The sequence below is a fragment of the Pinus tabuliformis genome, chromosome X (genome assembly GCF_031772625.1).
Source record: "Pinus tabuliformis cultivar Carrire ecotype Pingquan chromosome X, CPIR1, whole genome shotgun sequence".
Taxonomy (NCBI): domain Eukaryota; kingdom Viridiplantae; phylum Streptophyta; class Pinopsida; order Pinales; family Pinaceae; genus Pinus; species Pinus tabuliformis.
In genome coordinates, this window is record NC_142308.1 from 1,173,048,078 (window position 1) to 1,173,067,075 (window position 18,998).

The 18,998-nt window shown below is 38.2% G+C and overlaps 1 protein-coding gene across 1 annotated transcript; it reads left to right on the forward strand.

Moving 5' to 3' along the window:
* Window positions 1-17,016: 17,016 nt before the first annotated feature.
* LOC149144102 (uncharacterized) lies at window positions 17,017-18,387 on the forward strand. The gene is made up of 2 exons (XM_089452033.1): window positions 17,017-17,715; window positions 18,292-18,387. Exons 1-2 carry the CDS (start codon window positions 17,017-17,019, stop codon window positions 18,385-18,387), a joined length of 795 nt encoding a protein of 264 aa, XP_089308159.1.
* The last annotated feature ends 611 nt before the right edge of the window (window positions 18,388-18,998 follow it).

Genomic DNA, 18,998 nt, shown 5'->3' on the forward strand with positions numbered 1-18,998 from the left:
AAATACCATGGCTTCCTGCTCTAGGGGGTGTGATGAGAATAAACACAATTCATTGTGGTAATTGAGGATACTAGTTGGTATTAAGTATGGAGTTAAAGTTAGGTTGGCCAAATCATAGAGAAAATTTGTGTTATAATTATGGTGTACGATTATGATATGTGAGAGCAATTGTAGGCAAGATGTCATGGGCATAAAGGGCACTTGGTTTACAAGGTACATTTTAGCATGTGTTCCATATTTAGAATATGTTATCTTAACTTATTTTACTATTAAATTACCATTTGTTGTTAAGCTATGTGCAAATAAGCACTCCAGAAAATATTGAATTGTATGAGAGTGGTTAGGTAAAAGAGTTTTTGCAAGAAGTGGAGAAAACTCTGAATGAATTCGTAGTCCATCCTTAGTGTTAGGCTATGATTTTATCTTATGGCTTTGTTATTTTCATTTAAATATTGTTCTTACTTATGCATTCATAACGATATCAGGATATTTTGCATATCTCTTTCTATTCTTTGCTGCCAGTTAGAGCTTATCTCACCATGGATTCTATTTGAGCCAATGTTGATTGCCATATTTTCTTTTTCTTTTATCATAGAGTTTTTATGGTGTATGTTAGAGTTTTTAAATTGATTGTTTTACTTCAAATTTTGATGTATTTTCATGTATGTTTTATTAGTTTGGTTGTATCTTATAACATTGACTTGAAATCAAAACCATAGTGTTGGACAAGATTTGGTAACTCCAAGGAAGTTTATTCTTCGTGTGATAGGTTTGGAGTTTGTTTTGTTTGCTAGCATGATTTTGAATTATTATGAGTGGAAAGTGTCCTAAAAGAACATGATTGTTTAACAAAAAGAGGATATATGTTGGGATGCATTTCCTGTGCTTCAACATATTTCAGTTTGTCTCTACATATCCAAAACACAATACATTTTTTGGCTGCTTGATTGTTTTATTTCTTGTTTGCTAAGTGGTTTGGGCCTTGAGATGACTACATGCTTTGGCTCAAGAAAATGCGACACTAGGGCATAAAAGTAGTAAGTGTGACTGAAGAAAAGGAAATGATTCATATTTGTTAAAGAAAAGATCATTTCATGAGTTGTATTGTTGTTATTTTAGGTTTTGTTATTTCATGGAATTTATATAAATTTTAGCTTGATATGTGTACTAAATTGTATGCTTTTGGAGAATAATATAATATTGTGTTTGTTGTGCGGTTTGAGTTTGGCTTCTCAACATTACCTTTGTTTCCCTTTTTTTGTTCAATCATGGCTTTCATTCATCCACTTCAAGCAGAAAATATGACAATGATATCTAAGCCGAAAAAGGTAAAGAATAATTGGTGTTAGATGATTTCATGCCTCAAAATATCAACTTTAAAATCTTTCCAATATTTAGTGGTAGTCCTTATGTATTGCTTCTCATTTCAGTCACATACTTTCCCCCATATAGTTCTGAAAGTTGAGGAAAATTCAAGGGCCACATCATCATCATAACCTCTTCTTAAAATACCCCAACCATCGACTTCTCTGAAAAATGTTTACAACCCTAATATTCTGATAAAATCTAGCAGTGTTTGTGGGCTCTCTTCCATTAAACCCTACTCCCATTCCATAGAAGAACACATAGAAGGTTGTTTTTGGAAAGAAAGGGGGTTATTCTATTGTTTTATCTTTGTTTTTCCTTGCATTATAAACTTGATTTTAGTATCTTGTAATTTTGTTTACGGAAATTCTTATAGGAATGGTTTTAAATTTTGAACAATCAACATATGGCAAAAAGTCAAAAGAAGAGGGAAAATAAAACAAAATGACTTTCCATTGTTGTGATTTTATTCATTGAACTTATTGTACTTCCTATCTGGAGTTTCTTGTGGATCATTTAAATCTTATAGTCGTTCATGTAACTAATTCTGTAGAAATAATTATTCTTATTGTAGAAAATTGACAAGAAGTAAATGGCATGTAGGCATGGTTGAGAAAAAGGGGTGGTGAAAATGAAATGGATCAACACCAAGAATATAATCATAACCTTTAGTAATGTATCGTATTTAGTTATCCTTTCACTTTACTTAAAGAACTCTTTGGTTAAACTCTATTTCTTCTCATTTATCCTTGATTGGTGGTGTGACATTGTGTCATCTTTTGGATGAATATCATTGATTGTCTCATATGACTATGGTATCTTTGCCAATTATGAGAACATTTATATAATTTCTTCATGTCACTTCTTACGTGTAAGACATGAGCCCCATAGTGAATAATAGTGTGATTTATACGATGTATAATATTGCATTTTATACGTTGAAGCTGCTACATGGATACCTATAGGGATTCCTATGGAGGTACAGGGTACCATGCAAAAGTTGAGATACTCCAAATTTCATTTTTTGTTCAGTATAAGTCATGCCTCTAGGATATTCTATTTAAAATTTGAAGGCTTGGATATGGAAATTTCAATTACTTGTAGCTTTTCCTCAATCATATAGCCTCCCTATAAAACTAAACAGAATTTGCAAAATTATCTTGTTGGTGAACAATTAGATGGAAATTTTTCTTGAGCGGATAGGATTTAATGAAAAGTTATTAAAAATGAACAAGGATGAATATGGACTGGAAATAATATAGAATGAGATGGAAGTGAAAATGAAAGCTAGTAATGATGAGATAGATATGGTAATGTATGGAATGGAATAGTTTTGCTACAAAGTGAAAATAAGTGCTTTGATGTCCTTGTAATGATTTTTATTTTTATTTTTATATCCTTGTACTTTATACTAATGTGATTTATGTCTCTCTATTTCAAGTTTGTCCTATGGTAGGCTCTTCAATTACTTATAATTTCTTAACAGATAAATTAAAAACTATGCATGTCATTTGGATCTTGTGAACTATTGTGCATCGTTTATGTTAATATTTAGGCTGATAGGCCTTCCTATGCATCAACAATCGTCAACATTTTTACTCTGCTCCATTGGATCAGGTGAGACACTTTCAACCATTGATTTGAAGTGTGATTGCTTTTTCCAAATATCAGTGGAGTTGCCTTACTGCTTTTTCCCATTTTTTTATGTCACTCTTGAAGATATTTTTATTGCTTTTTCCCTACGAGTTGTTGTTGCTATTCTTCTTCCCTAGCTTTTGGCAAGCACTGTTCTTCTTCCCTGGCTTTTGGCTCATCTCAACATTTTCTTCAATACTCTACAATGCATTGGCTTACCTTGTTTCCTCCCAACGTTCACAATCACCTTATTACAGATCTTGTGATTCTCCCTGACATGGATGCTCGCTCCCCTCATATCGCCTGATGGTCATCCCGAAGAAGCCAAAAAGAAGCAATAATTGTTTCCTGTGCTGCTCTTGCCTCATCATGTCATTCCTCGTCCTGGTTTGTGGCATTTCCAGTCTAGTATCATGGATAATTTACAATCCCAAGCTACCTAGAATGGGAATCGATCTCGTGATCAACGAGCCCTTCTCCCGCTTGATGTTCGAGACATGACTCTGCCCTAGGTATCCCATCTTGCAGAAGCCGCTCTCAGATGCTTTAAGGACTAGATGCTCCATTTCCTTACCAACGAATGCATTTACTGGGAGCAGGAGAAAAAACAATCAACGATGCTGCTCAATCTTCGAATCAGATCTAGGACCATTCCCCAGGCAACATTTTTTGTCATGAGAATAGAGCCAAGGACAAGAGATCAATTGATGCAAAATTTTCAAAGGTATTCGAATTTAATATATTCTTCAACGAATAGACGATTTTTCCATCCAAGCAATGGGACTCAACATAGATCGATGTAGTAGTAGAGAAAGTACTGCGTGAAATGTCCCTAATTCGGTGTATTTTCAATATGCTTTTTTGTCACCAGTTTTGTTATGCATCTCCCAGAGTGACATGCTGAATGATAATGATAAGATCCCAGAGTACTTGGAAGGGAAGGTCAGAACGTGAGGCACATGATCTTCAAGCATCGGAGAAATGTCAGTTAGTGTGAGTATGGGGAAAAGATTCGGCGTTCGATCGTGTGCGCCTGATGAGGGTTATTTGAAGAAAAGATACAACAATCATATCTCCTTTTGAAAATATATTGTAGGTGTTCACATACTTTGAGTGTAAAATTGTGATATCAACCATGTCGGAAAAATGATGGAGGGGCTCCCACTGTGTGTGACAGCCATTATTCCTGCCCTTAGAGCAACACCTGCTGCTGCATGTACGACTTCAGAGGCTACTGCTATGCCTGGGGCTGCTGCCCTGTTGATTCGGCCACCTGCTGTCTTGTCATCAATTCTATCCCTTTACATGTACAGTGCTTGGCTATGTTAGCCATTGTTGTTGTTTGTTCTGAAGTTTATACTCTATGAACAAAACAACTTTATGATTACGAAAGCTATTATATATCTTAACTCTAGGAGTTAAAGGTAATGTTCCATATTTTTCAATTGTTATTGTTATTTCAGGTCAGTAAGATTATTCCCAACCTGGGTGCAAAAGGTTCAGGTGTAATCCCCCATTGTTCTGTGTACTATTTGGAAATTAATATCTATTACTCTTCATGGACAGAATTTGTTCATTTATATTTGTTGTCTTCTTGTTAATCTATGAACAAAACTTGTTTGCATATATTAGTTTGAGATTGTTGTTGGCAACAGGTCACACACCTGTGCCCAAACCAGTTACCAATATAACTACGTCAGGCTGATAAATAAGTTAGACAAATATCTCACGCGAAATCTCTTATACGATTTATAGGCCAGCTAAAATTTTCGGCCATGGAACAAAGATTGGGATGTTAAAATTATAGTTGCCAAATTACTGGAATTTGTGTGGAGAAAAAAAGTGAGTGTCATATTTAAAATTCCAAAACGAAGCACAAACCTAGGATTGGGAAGGTTCTCTATATCAGAGCATGAGCAGTCGAAGCTAATGAATTTAAAAGCGAATGAATTTACCGAAAAGAAGGATAATGACCCTGGTTTATTTCATGGGTATTTTTTGTCTATTCTTCAGTATGCCTCAATTTGGTGCTCGTTTGAGTGTTTTTTGGGATATTTCGTTTCTTTTCTTGCTTGGGCATAACGTCTCCTAATTTGCAGTAGTTGAAATATTTAATCTGCTATAAATATCACAGAGATTAGTTTTGTCCTTCTGTTATTAATGCTACCCCAAGACCCCCAAAACTTCATCAAATAAAATTGCCATTGCCTAATTTTTTTCCATGTGACTTTAACAATTAATTTTTTTTGTGTAGATTTTCTTCCGGATTCATCGCATTCAATTTCTTTATAGATCGACGTTTCGAACCAACAACGGTGGTTCATCGTCAGGATGTGAGAGAATTAATTGAAAAACTGGTCTCACATCCTGAAGATTAACCACCGTTGCTGGTTCGAAACGTCGATCTATAAAGAAACTGAATGCGATGAATCCGAAAGAAAATCTACACAAACATGAAACTCGCAGAAACTTCAAAGACAAAATTAATTATTTCCCATGGAATTTACCACCTGAAATACTGTAATTTCCATTGGCTAAGCTTATCTTTCTGCGATTAATGCTTTTTCCATGCGATTTTACCAATTGATTAATTTTCCATGGAATCTACTTCCAAGGTGTGTTCACTAGCACCTGCGAAACCCAGCTAGACCACGGAGTGACTCTGGTGGGCTATGGGTTAGAGTGGGGCACAGACTACTGGATTGTTAAGAATTCTTGGGGAAAGAGTTGGGGAGAGGAGGGATTCAATAGACTGCAGAGGAACCTTGAAGAAGCTTCAACAGGTATTTGTGGTATAGCAATGGAGGCATCTTACCCTGTAAAGAAGGGTGCCAACCCTCCAAACCCTGGGCCTTCTCCCCGAAGCCCAATAAAGCCTCCCACTGTGTGTGACAGCTATTATTCATTAGACAATTATATTTATTGCAAGTCCAATTCTCGCCTTGATATTGAACCCACAAGGGTGCCAGTGATGAAATTGGCATGTTAAGTCAGGGGTCGAGCAACATTTTGGTTGGGGTCAGATCAGGATTTGATTTCTGCCCTATCCAAACTTCAAGAAAATGTTTTAAAACTTTTATTTGATGAGCACAATTAAATGAAAACATTTGTTTTATATAGTTTTGAAGACAAAGAAGTTCAGAAGGATATGAAACGGGTACCATACAAGATTGTGAACAAATATGGGAAACCTTATATTCAAGTTCAGGTATGAGATGGAGAGACAAAGGTATTTAGCCCTTAGGAATTCAATGCTATGATTTTGACTAAGGTGAAGGAGACTGCAAAAGCATTCCTTGGCAAGACTATAAAGGATGCTATGGTGACTGTCCTTTGTATGCTTTCTTTTCAACCTTCTTTTTTATGAGGTTGTGGGTAACCAATTGTTGACTGCATTGTCACTGTTAACTTGTGGGCTTGTTCAGCTTATTTTACTGATGCATAGCGCCAAGCAACGAAGAATGCTAGTGTTATTGCTAGCTTGAATGTAGCTCGTATTATCAACGAACCCACAACTGCAGCAATAGCTTATGTCTTGGACAAGAAGGGTGGAGAGAAAAATATTGTTGTTTTTGACCTTGGCGGTGGCACATTTGATGTTAGTGTTCTAACTATTGACAATAGAGTTTTTGAGGTTTTGGCTACAAACGGTGATACCCATCTTGGAGGTAATCTGTCTGAACTCTATCTGGTAGTTTTACATTACCAATTTGAATACGTGCACGGTGGTTATCATTGACTTTTTTGGTTGGCTTTCGAGCTTTGAACTTATCAGGATGTACACTAATATGCAGGTGAGGAGTTTGACCAAAGAAAATGGAATATTTCATCAAATTGATCGAGAAAAAACACGGAAAGGATATTAGTAAGGATAGCATAAATGAAATAAGACATTCAATGTGTTCCTTGTAATATAGATATAAACAAAACATCTAAAGAAAAGTAATTGCACAATGATCCAGTCCTAGAAAACAAGGTTTTCCACAAACCAATTAACTCTTCTAGAAAAATTCAACAATTCCAATTTAATAATCCTATCGGCCTCTCTTTGTACCTTTTGGGACAATTGCTAGTATATGTTAAGTGCTAAAGAAATTGTAGTCTTAATTTATTTATTTATTATGGAGTGTAGGTGTTATTTTTTGTTGTGTATCCTGGTGTGCACTACAGATATTAGCTAAACTTCTGTACTTACAATTTTAAGATATGGTTATTGGTTACATTTTAGGATCGTTGTTGTTGATTGTTGTATTTTGACATATTGAATTAGTTAATAATGAGAAGAACTCCCAATTAGTTGTCTAGACCCCATAGCCACTAGGATTCAAGCATGTCGGTCATTAATCATAATTGCATCATGAATATTCATTTTTCTTACTTTTTGGCATGCAAATCAATCACAACATATTTACATGATTCACAAGGTGAGAAATCAATATTTGATGTAATTGCATATTTTAGGTTTGATAATTATAGGTCATTTATAGGTTATAAATATCTTCAGAGTTTCACTTTTAATTGAGTATTCAACTAAACATATTGAGTATCTTATATGTAATTATTTTTCCTTCCACCCACTTTTCATAACTTCCATAAACATTAGGTAGGGACCTACAACTTCGATGCTATTTTATTTGTTTAGTAAGAGATTTTCCAAGACATTACAAAGTTTTATAATTTGTTGAAAGTTCTAGAATTTATAATCTATAAAGTTTCAAGGTCTATTTTTTTAAAGGGTCCTCGCTCAATGGAAGAGCCCCTGCTTTGCAAGCAGAAGGTTGGTGGTTCGATTCCATCGTGCCCTGATATTGATATGAAATGGCAACGATTAGTTCTTGGAGATGAAGACTCTATTGACCATCACTGATAAGCTTATGGTGACAATTTTTTATCCTCACCAAAATATGAAATGGTGACGGTCAAAGAACGCTACCATATATATATGTATCAATAGTAACAGCCATGAAAGGTCCATCACCATAAATTGTTGTTTTTCATATGAAATGGTGATGGTCACTATCCGTCATTATAATCATTATTCATGATGGACCTTGAATGTCACCACAACACCTACACTTTTAGTGACGCCACATTTGGTGACGTTCATTTTTTTGGTGACGGAGGCTAAGATCCATCACGATTACTCATATGAAATGGTAATGGTCACTATCTGTCATTATAAATCATTATTGATGACGGACCTTGAATGTCACCACAACACCTATACTTTTGGGGACACCACCTTTGGTGACATTCATTTTTTGGTGACGAAGGCTCTTTTGACCGTCACCAATGAGCTTATGGTGAGATTTTTTGACCCTCACTAATGACCTTTTTTCTTGTAGTGATTGAAGATCAATCTCACACACAGATCGTTCTTCCTCCACTCAAACTACACGATCCCATCGCTCATGCATTGGAGGAATCTTACATAGCAAGCACACGTGCACGACGCAAGTTGTCTTTGTTTCTTTCATTTGTTTGCATGTCAGAGTCAAGAGTATGTGTATGCTTAACAACTGCACGCAGTATCGTGCGGCACCGTGATAAGTCCACAGATTGCATGTCATGCACTTGCACTCACGTATGTTCTGTGGACACATTTAAACTTGGAGTGTGTTTGTCTTCATTATTATATCTTTCAGGTTTGTTAGTTTTCACAACCGTGTTCTTTAGGAACCATGATTTCACCAACATGGGTCGACCAATGTGTCGGTGGCTACATTGGAAGTATCACTTCACGTGATCAGGCCTGTGCACCGTTAGCTTAGGAGTAGGAGTAGTGTTTGCTTTTGGTTTTTTTGCTTGCATGTATGTTTGCTTCTTATCTTGCATGTGTGTTTGCTTCTTACCTTGCATGTTTGTTTTCTTGCATGCATGTTTTCTTACTCGCTTTGCTTTCACATTTACTTTTCCTTTTGCTTTGTTTTTTTATTTGTTTGCTTGTTTATTTTCATAGGTTAGTTTCACATGAGACCGTGTGTGACTCTTGAAACAAGTTGGGTAAAGTACAAGAGGACTTGTGCAGTTATCAATACTTGGTTATTTTCCATCTTGCCTCTATATGAAGAACTTGTTATCTTCAGTCCATGATACGCCGATGGAAAATACGTACTGTTCGAAGTGAACCTTGGTGAAAACACAACGCTTGCGCGCTAACTAGTGTCACCTACTCTAGTCGGTTGTTTTGGGTTAATCCTTGTTAGCTTAGTCAAGTAGAGTAAGGTGAGGGGGAAAACCTTAACAAGCACATCAGAGGTATATATAAACTACTTCTCTGAAAAAACAACCTCTTCTTCTCTCAATAAGTTAGGATTCCTCTTCCACCACTAAAATGAATAAGTGTTATGCACAGTTATGAAAATAAAAATAAAAAAAAATGAAAAATGAATAAGGCGAAAGAAGAGAAAGGCTTCCTATGTAGAGAGGTGATGTAAGTAATGCCCTCGGGGTACTGACCAGGCTCGCTAGCAGAAGAGCAATGCTTGTGTTCCTGTGTGACTCCGCTAGGGTACTGTCTAGGTCTGCTGGCAGCGGAGAAACACCAGGGATGAAACTAAAGCTCTGACGACTATACTACTTGTGCACCAATATACCCCTCATCCCTAATCGAAAAAATTGTGTTGACTTGGCTTATAATGTGTATCGATCGACCAAGACCTTGGTAGATGCTACATCCTACAATCAAGCAAGTGTGGAAACCAAGACGAATAGAGAACTGAACAATACTTCCAAAGGTGTTAGACTTGCTTTTCACGAACAAGGTCCATTCAGAGAGTTGGAGTTCCACCATTGTATCGCCAAGTGTTGTAGCAGCTACAACCACCCTCCAAAATTTCACCTTAGATTTTTTTTGGAGCCTCCCTACCATCCTTCCTCAGCAGCTTGCCAGCCTGTCCATGATATCTTGCTTCACTCCCCTCACAGGCTGCTACTCTAGACTTGGTCCAATTGCTGGCTGAGAAACTCCGTCAAGAAATTGCGTAATTTTGGACAGGAACCAACCTTCCCTCTGGAAATTACGCAAATTTGATTGGCAGCCTACTAGGCTCAAAAGCTGCACATTCCTATCAGATAACCTTCCCAGTGAAAACTGCACAATCTAGCCTAGTAGTGTTGCTACGCCTAGAAATTGCGCAATTCTAGGCAGCAGTTGACTGCTCCTCCTAGAAACTACTCAAAATTTTCCCTCAGTCAAGCAGGTTGTTGCATGTTCCGTCACGTTGACCGGTTCCACCCGGGACTGAGAAAAATTGTCTTGCATGCATGGGCTTCTTTTTCCTGAAATATAAAAAAGCAACATGCAAAAAGCATCCCTAGATTTTAGGGAGCTATTTTTAGCAGTTGGAGGTTACATGCAAAGATCGTTTCAGAAACTTTCCTCCAAGTGTCGCCTTTTCCTAGATTTGTGGCATGCGCATTATGAACCTCAAAATTATTTATCCGATGCTTCAAAGCTCATTCTTCACATCGATATTGGAGCTCTGACATCCCACAACACATCCAGGAGTCTTTGACACATCTAGCTCAGCTATTTCTAGGTAAGTCCGCTTAACTTGTCTTTTGCAGCATTTTTGTCACTTTTTGTGTTTTGGCTTGTGTGAGTTTTGTCTGTTTGATTTCTATGAATGCTTGTTTTCGTTTACATGCATGTTAACTTGTACAAGCACCATTTTAGTTTTCATTAGCATCTCGCTGCTGTCGTATGCATGACATTGTTTTGCACGAATGGTCGTCGATTCAGTGACTCGTATCACACACAAGCATGTTGTTCCATTTTATGAATCTTGCATTCACTGTTTGCATGCATGAGCATTCACCTATGCTTACACTTAGTATTGCCATGCATTCACATCTTCATTTTATTTCAGTTGCCTATTGGTGGGTCTGGGCAACCTTGGTCCAAACTTTGCCTCACCAAGACAACATTGCGCAATTCTAAGAGGGAAGGCTCTGCCTTCCTCTGAGAATATGCACAATTCTAGCCATTGACTGCCCTCAAGTCTTACCTTGCACAATTCTGAGAGGCAGTGACTATTGACCTAGAAAATTGCGCAATGCAATCCCTAGGCCTACAACACTTGCGAGCTGAAATTGGACATTACGTAATCTTAGGACCTAGCAGGCTAGTATGGATTGTGCATTATGAAATTCCAGTAGTCAACTAGCCTCTCAACGGTCTGGAATTCCTTTTGCGCAGTTCCGGTAGTCAGTCTCACAACCTCCCAGGGAAAATTCTGTAATCCTTGCCAATCAATCCCCAGGTATGTAGCATGTCATCCCTCAAGTTTGCTTTGGTTTTAACTGACAGATTTCTTGTCATGCATGTCGCCATGTCTCTAAATATAGCAGGTTTTCATCCGTCTCTCAATATTTCAGGAGCAATGGCCTCTAAGAGAGCAAGGTCAAAAGACACCGACGGAAGCACAATTGGAGTAGTAATTGAGTGAGTGTCTACAAGTTTGCTGATTTATGGAGACACCAAGATTATTGTAGACAAAGACATCAAATTGAAATGGCAAGAGGTCAGTGGTGCATTTTCAAGCACATTTTGGGAAGATCTCGAAGACCGACGAGTTTATGTGAATATTGACAGGTCCATCTTATACTGGATTGCATGCACATATCACGCATTCCCATGCATGGACATGATAAACTGGATCATCTCGCACGATGATCCTGACTCGATGACATTAAGCAGTGTCAGCGGGATGGAGATTGCTACCTTCAGGGCATAGGATTATCATCAAATGTTCCATTTATCGAAGCCAGTGATCACCATGGAGGCACCTTTTAGCCTACCCAGAAGCAATGCCAACTCCAGGGATATCTCAAAGAACTGGGCAAAGGAGCTAGCCAAATTTAGGATGACATCCAACTAGATTTACAAGACGAAGATACTGCGGAAGGTGTGTCAATACTGGGTCATCTTTGCATGTCGCTTGTATGGAAAATAGAGCACGGAGTGTTGAGTCTCAAAACTACCCTTTCCTTAGCAACTTTTCTCATCCCTCCTTCTTTGTTTTTCCATGGAAAATGCATTCCTATCACCAATAACCATTATACATTGCCTTAAGGAGAACATTTTAGTGATTTTCATGTTATACTTTTATGTTTGCTATTTGAATAAGTTTTTTTCTTTTAGCTACGGAACGCAGCCCATTCTGCAGCTAATTGGTTGTTCCGCAGCTACTTCCATGCTTTTACAGGTTCCAGGTGTCATAAGGAGGAAATAACTACATGGGCAGCTTGGAAAACATCATGGCATGGATCGTGTCCTATTCACCTAGCCTAGGTCGACAAGGAAGACTCTGGTCAAAGGGAAGTCAAACATAGAGACCTAAGGCAAACAGAACTCTGTTTTGTACACATTTCATAGTGATGGGATCCGAAACAACTTCTTGAGGCCACGAACTTCATCAGCCATCTGTGCAAACTGAATCCAATAGCCATCACCTTAGATTTATGTCTCCAACAACCAAGGAAGAGAATTTCGTGTGCCTGTCTGCCCATGTGTTTTTGTTGTAGCTTATTTTTCTCCATAAAACAGTTGTATAATTTCTCTATAAATACCTGTGTGAAGAACACAGAACCAGTTCAAATTTGCTCATGTGTTAAGTTTAGATTACCGCTCTGTAATTTTGAGAACTCATTCTCTATTTTTAATATGAAGACTGTGTGTTTCATGGATACCTGAAAGTGTTTGTTGGAGTGTTGATTAAGTACCTATAACCTGAGCAGTTGCAGAGGGCCCCTGCGCTGGCTAAGGTTACATTTCATTTGGTTTTGTCTTTTATAGTTAAATTGTGAATTCATCGTTTCTTCCATAATGTTTATAATCATTTTCTAACCTTGTTCATAACGTAGTTTTTGTCATATTCTTACTAATGCAGAATAGCTTATTTTAGTATAGAATAGTTCTTTTGTTTCATTTCTTTCTAGTTTCTTATCAGTAGTCTGAAGTTGAGTTCAGTAGTGTAGAGTAATTTATTTCATTTTCTATTCATTAGTCTTTAAGTTTTTAGTTAAAACTGATCAGTGCCATTTCTGTCTTGTCATTTTATTATTAGTTTAGTGACTCATATTGTAAGTGAATGTTTCTAAAATCCCTTCTAGTTGATGGTTCATCTTAAACTAAGTGGTGGAATACTTCATTTATGTAATGAGTCTTTTTCTGCATTTTTGTATTTATTTTCTCTTAGAATAATGAAGTACAAGAATTCCTCAAAATGTTATCACAAGGAGGTTGTTCTCCCAAAATTGTGAAATAGAGTAACTAAGCACTTCATTTAGTTTCCATAGTAGATTAGTTGCAATTTCATTTTCAGTCTTAGCATTTCATTTAGCTTTGTTGCAATTTCATTTTCAGTCTTAGCATTTCATTTAGCTTTGTTGTAATTTCATTTTCAGTTTTTCATTAAGTTTTGATTCTGCCATAGACTAATCAGTAGTTGTAATCTCACTTGCAGTATTTCATTTCAGTTTTGTTTCCATAATAGATAGTTGCAATTTCACTTTTAAGTCCTTTTAGTTCATGATTTGGAACAATAATAAGAGCATGAATAGAAACTCTGTTTTCATTTTCTTGGTTAAACTTTACTTCCAAATCTGGCTTAAAGCACTTTTTAGTCCTCATTTCAGTTCTCTATATTCTTAGCAACAATAGATTTAATATTTGTTAAGTACATTACAAGACATTAGGAATTAAAGGATCAAACCCCCAAAACAACACAAAACTCAAAAAGAGTGAGGTAAGAAGGGTCATCTAGCACATATAATGCACTACACTTCATCAGTTTACGATACCCAGATTGATAATTTATGTAGAGCAATTTAGGACACTAAATTGACCAAACATTTTGGCACCATTGCCGGGGAAGTGTAACTAGGTAGCCTTATCTCTTACATTCATAAAAAAAAAAAAAAACAAAAAACAAAAAACAAAAACAACAAAACAAAACAATGACATGCATAAAGAAAGAGACTCTAGAGGTAGATTTATAACTAGGGGCAGAAGTTTGATTCCTACAACTCCACCTACTCCACCAAGAGTTAGAAAAGGCACACCTCCATCCCAAACTCATACTCCCAGCCATAGGATTCCTAGAATTCAAGGGGAAGAAACTCAATTAGAAGATTCTCCTACATCATCTACCAAAACAGTCCTAGGAGAGAAAAATTTTGAAACTCCAACAGCAAGGATAACCTTTTTCACCTCCACAAGGGAGCTTATTGCACTTGAAGAATTAGGAATACCTGGTGAGGAAGAAAAAGTAGAAACTCTCTCTCATAGTCCATTAATAGAAGAACCAGAGGAAGAGGGAATAACCTTGCAGGTTGAGCCCTATACTAACTCTGAAGAAACTATAATGGTAGAAGAAGAACAAGATGGAGAATTCTCACTGTTTGGAGAAGGGGGTAGAGGGAGAGGTAGAGGAAACAATGGAGGAGGTAGAGTTAATAATGGAGGAGGCAGAGGAAATAGGGAACTAGATAACTCATTTGGATTCCCTATTGTGGATGAGGAAACACATACAACAATGAAAAATATCTCATCATCTGTCCTCCCAAAATTCTATGGGTTGAGAAGTGAGGACCTTGAAACATTTTTGTTTGAGTTTGAAGTCTTGTGCAGAACTTATGACTATCTAGAAGACTCTCAAAAACTCAAATTGTTTCTCTCAACACTAAAAGGGGCTACTTTGAAATGGTTCATGGGGTTAGTCACTCAATCCATTAGAACATGGAATGACATGAAACAGACATTTCTGGATAGATACTTGGATTATTGGATGCCTACCAATCATAAAGATGAGGTGTTCAAAATGATGCAAAAAGAGGATGAAAACTTAGAGGATTTGCTTGAGAGATTCAGTGATAATTTGAAAAGAGCAAAGATGAAAAATTTAGATGACGAAACTTTGAAAGCGCTTTTGTTAAAGGCCATTAGAGATGAATGGATAGATATCCTTAACATGATGGGGAAGGGAGATACCTCTCAACTTCCATTGAGTGACATAGCAGAAATATGTGTTCATCTCTCAAGAGGGAAATCTAAAATAGGAAAAGGGCTGAGAGATCCTTCTCTTGTTAGAGCAAACAAATCCGCAACTGGATATGTAAGTAGGTCAGAAATTTGCAATATGTTTGATGAGTTTAAAATTGAGATTCTAGGGTGCCTTAGTGAGCAGTTGGACACCCTTAAAATTCAAAACAAGCAGAAAATAGAGGTTGATGCTTTAGCATTTTTTGTCCAAAATGCAGAAATAAACACACTCTAAGGGAATGCCCTTTAGATGCAAAAATTGTAGAAACTTGTATAATTTGTTCAGAAAGTCATGAGACCAAGGATTGTCCTTCAATCCCAGGTCTTAAGGTTGTCTTTCAAGAGGAAACAGGCCCAAATTTTGCAAAATATCTTTGTTTTGTTGCAAGAAGACCTTGGTAGGGGCCACAAAATCAAGGATTTAACAATCCAACGTACTTTCAACCCCCACCAAACTGGAATTCTTGGCAGCAACCTTGGCCTCAACCTCAATCTCAGTATCAATCTCAACCGTGGGCACACGAGGTACAAAATCCTTTGGAAGATTTGCCCAATATTACCAATATCCTCCATCTTATCAGAATTATCCTCCCCCACAAAATCAGTCACAAAATCAGTAGCCACAACTTCCAAATCAAAACCCTCAACTTTCATTTCCATTTCCACAAAAACCTCTACAACAAAGTCAAAATCCTCAACTCTTACTGCCATTTCTACAGAAACCAAATCAGCTACCTACCCAACCATTACCAAACCCCAACAATAAAAACCCTTAGAATGCTTACATGGTAGAAGGACAACAATTTCCAACTTACATGATTACTCCTCTAGATCTTAATGATGTTCAACTTAGATCTGGTAGGATATTAGAAAAGGAAAAACCTTCTATAGTTATTCAAGAACAAGACACTTCTGAGGAGGATTCTCTAAAAGTCAATAAAATTTTTGAGGGAACATCCCTCCAAAACCAAAACATTGAAAAAGAAAAACAAAAAGAATCAATAAACACAACTCCTATCATTGAGCAACCAGCATCTACTTCTACACCTCCTTTTCCTGAGAGATTACAAATTGATAGAGGGGTAGAAAAACAGATCTTGTTGCCCAATTATGATTTTCTAGATGAATTGAAGAATGTTTGTATCAAAATTCCTTTGTTACAATCCATTAGAGAAATTCCATTTATAGCCAAGACAATAAAGGAGTTGAGCATCAAAAGACCAGGAAGAAAACCAAGAGAAAAAAAAGAATTCACCTGGTAGGAAAGATAACAGACATCATGATGGGAAAGATCTCCATGCAGAAATATGTGGATCCAAGAAGTCCAATTGTCAAGACACATATAAATGGAATTGAAATTCCAAATACATTGATTGACTTAGGAGCAACAATAAACATTATGAGTATACAAACTATGGAGCAGCTTAAACTTCCTAACCTTCTTTACACACCTACCTTACTGCACTTGTAGATAGATTAGTAATCAAACTAGATGGTGTGCTAGAAGATATTTTAATCTCCTTAGATTCTTGGGAATATCCTGTTGATTTCATGATTTTAACTCCTAAGAATAATCTAGGAGGACACCCACTCATATTAGGAAGACCTTGGCTGGCCATAGCTGATGCTTTTATTAGTTGTAGATTTGGTGACATGTATATTTCTGATGGTAATTCAACAAAGAAATTTACTTTGTATCCTCCAGCAAAAGCAATTACAAAGAGAACGATAACCTATCTCATTCGGAATTCGGAGCTCCCGCGCGACCGCCCCTGACTGGTTCTTCGCCTCCTCCAGGCCATGCCTGGCAGCTCCGCTGCTGGGTTTGTCCCCGCTCTGCGCCCTCCTGGGCTCCCCTCTGCCTTTCGGTCTCTCTCGGGCCTCCTGCCCAGCCCCAGCTCTGGGGCCCCTCCCTTCACCGCCTCCATTTTTATCCTCAGTCGACTACGAGTTGGCCCTCCTACGCCGCCATGGCTGGGACTGATCCATCGTCCCCAGGCTTGGAAGACTACGAGAAACTATTTTCATCTCTTACCCCTGAGAATGCCTCATCAAGAATCCGTCCTTCTGCATCCAAGTTCGTCAAGAAACTTGATGAAATCCCTGAAGTATCTCTTCCTCCCAGTCTCCCGAGGAAGGCCGCAATCGCTTTAGCTGAGAGGGGCCTCGTTGGCCAGTTCACTGGCCTCTGGCCTTCACCCAGAGCAGTCCAAAAATGGGTGGAACATAACTGGAATGCGATAATACAAGGGAAAATAGCTATCAAATTCTGTGGAAGGGGCTTCTACACTTTTCTTTTCGAAACAAAAGAGGATCGGAACCTTATCTTTAGAAATGGCCCCTACTTCATGGATTCAAGAGGCCTCTATCTGAACAGATGGTCTCCCGACTTTGATCTGGAAATGGACATCCCAAATGCTGTCCCGGTTTGGGTCCGTCTACCCCACCTCCCTCTCCACTGCTGGGGAGATGAATCAGTAAAGGCTATTGGGAACGCGGTCGGGAAATACATTGACAGATGTGAACCAAAGGAGAATATGCATGCTTGTGCGAGGATCTACGTTGAAGTCGACCTAGGGAAAGGCCTGCCGGAAGCCATCAAGATCAAAGTAGATCAATGGACGCACATCCAACAGCTAGATTACAAGCAACTACCTTTTAAATGTAAGGTATGTCACGAATATGGACATTTTGCAAATAGATGTAGTAAGTTAAAAATAAATGAGTCTAATGGAAATGCTGAAACCTCTGAAGGCTCTTGGGAGCAAGTAAAAAAGAAGAAATCAACCCCTTTGCAAGGTCCAAGTTCCAAGCCTCCTCCGAAAACCCTAGCTGCCCCTCCTAGCTCCCCTCCCTTCAGCCCTTCCCCTCATCCTCCAACCCTTTTGAATCCCTGTCAGTAGAAGAACCCCTATCACCCCCTCCATCTCCCCGAGCCACTGCCCTCGCAGTCATCCCCTCGCCCTCGCTGCCTCCATCCTCTCCCCCTCCAACTATAGAACGAATCCTCACCAGAAACAAAATGAAAGAAGCAAGTCTCTCTTCTGATCCTCCGAGAAAAGCAGGCAAGAAGTCGAACAAAGAAATTAGAGATGAAACAGCAGCAAAAGAAATGGCCACTGGAACTCAGCAGCCGATGGACTCATACCTGGACAAACAAAAAGGAAGTGGGGAAAAGACCAAGGAGAGGAGCGGGGCTCATCCAAAAATCAGTAAATGATGATATTGGTCTCTTCGAATTGCAGGGGGTTGGGCTCCTCCCTAAAATCAAATGCAGTCCGGGATTTAATCAATCAAGAGCAGCCAGACCTCTTCCTCATCCAGGAGACCAAAATATCTGAGCATGACTTCCAGAATCTCACCAAAAGATACAAAAGTTTTACAGGTATAGCAATAGATGCAGCAGGTGCCTCAGGAGGCATAGGAACTCTTTGGAACAAGAACAAATGGGACCTCACCAACCAAAAATCTTGCAATTGGTGGGTAAGAACAGACCTTAAAAATAGAGTCTCAAAAGAAGATTACACTATCTACAACATCTACACCCCGAACCACTACAGGGATAAAGCTCTTTGCTGGGACTCTATAAACTAAGATTTGCAGTCCTCTCAAGATAGGAACATTTTTTTGGGTGGAGATCTGAACCTAATAAGGAACATTGAGGAAAAAATAGGTGGGAACTTCCACGCTGACCCCTCAAGAGACTCTCTGGAAGCGATAATACAAACCCACAACCTCATTGATATTCCCCCTTATAACGGTAAATTCACGTGGAGCAACAAGAGAGCTGGCATCCACAACATTAAAGAGAGACTGGACAGAATCTTAATTCATGAAAGAATTGTTTCAGGCTTCTCCTCAGTCAAAAACAAAATTGTCCATGCCTCAGCCTCAGACCATAAGCCCGTGGTCCTGATCCTTGACAAGGGAAGAAATCTTGGGCCTCTCCCCT

Excerpts from the sequence above, each read along its gene's own strand:
- LOC149144102 (XM_089452033.1), top strand. The coding sequence starts at position 17,017 with ATGGCTGGGACTGATCCATCGTCCCCAGGCTTGGAAGACTACGAGAAA. Across the intron at positions 17,716-18,291 it reads AACTACCTTTTAAATGTAAG|GGGGTTGGGCTCCTCCCTAA; the intron begins GTATGTCACGAA and ends TTCGAATTGCAG.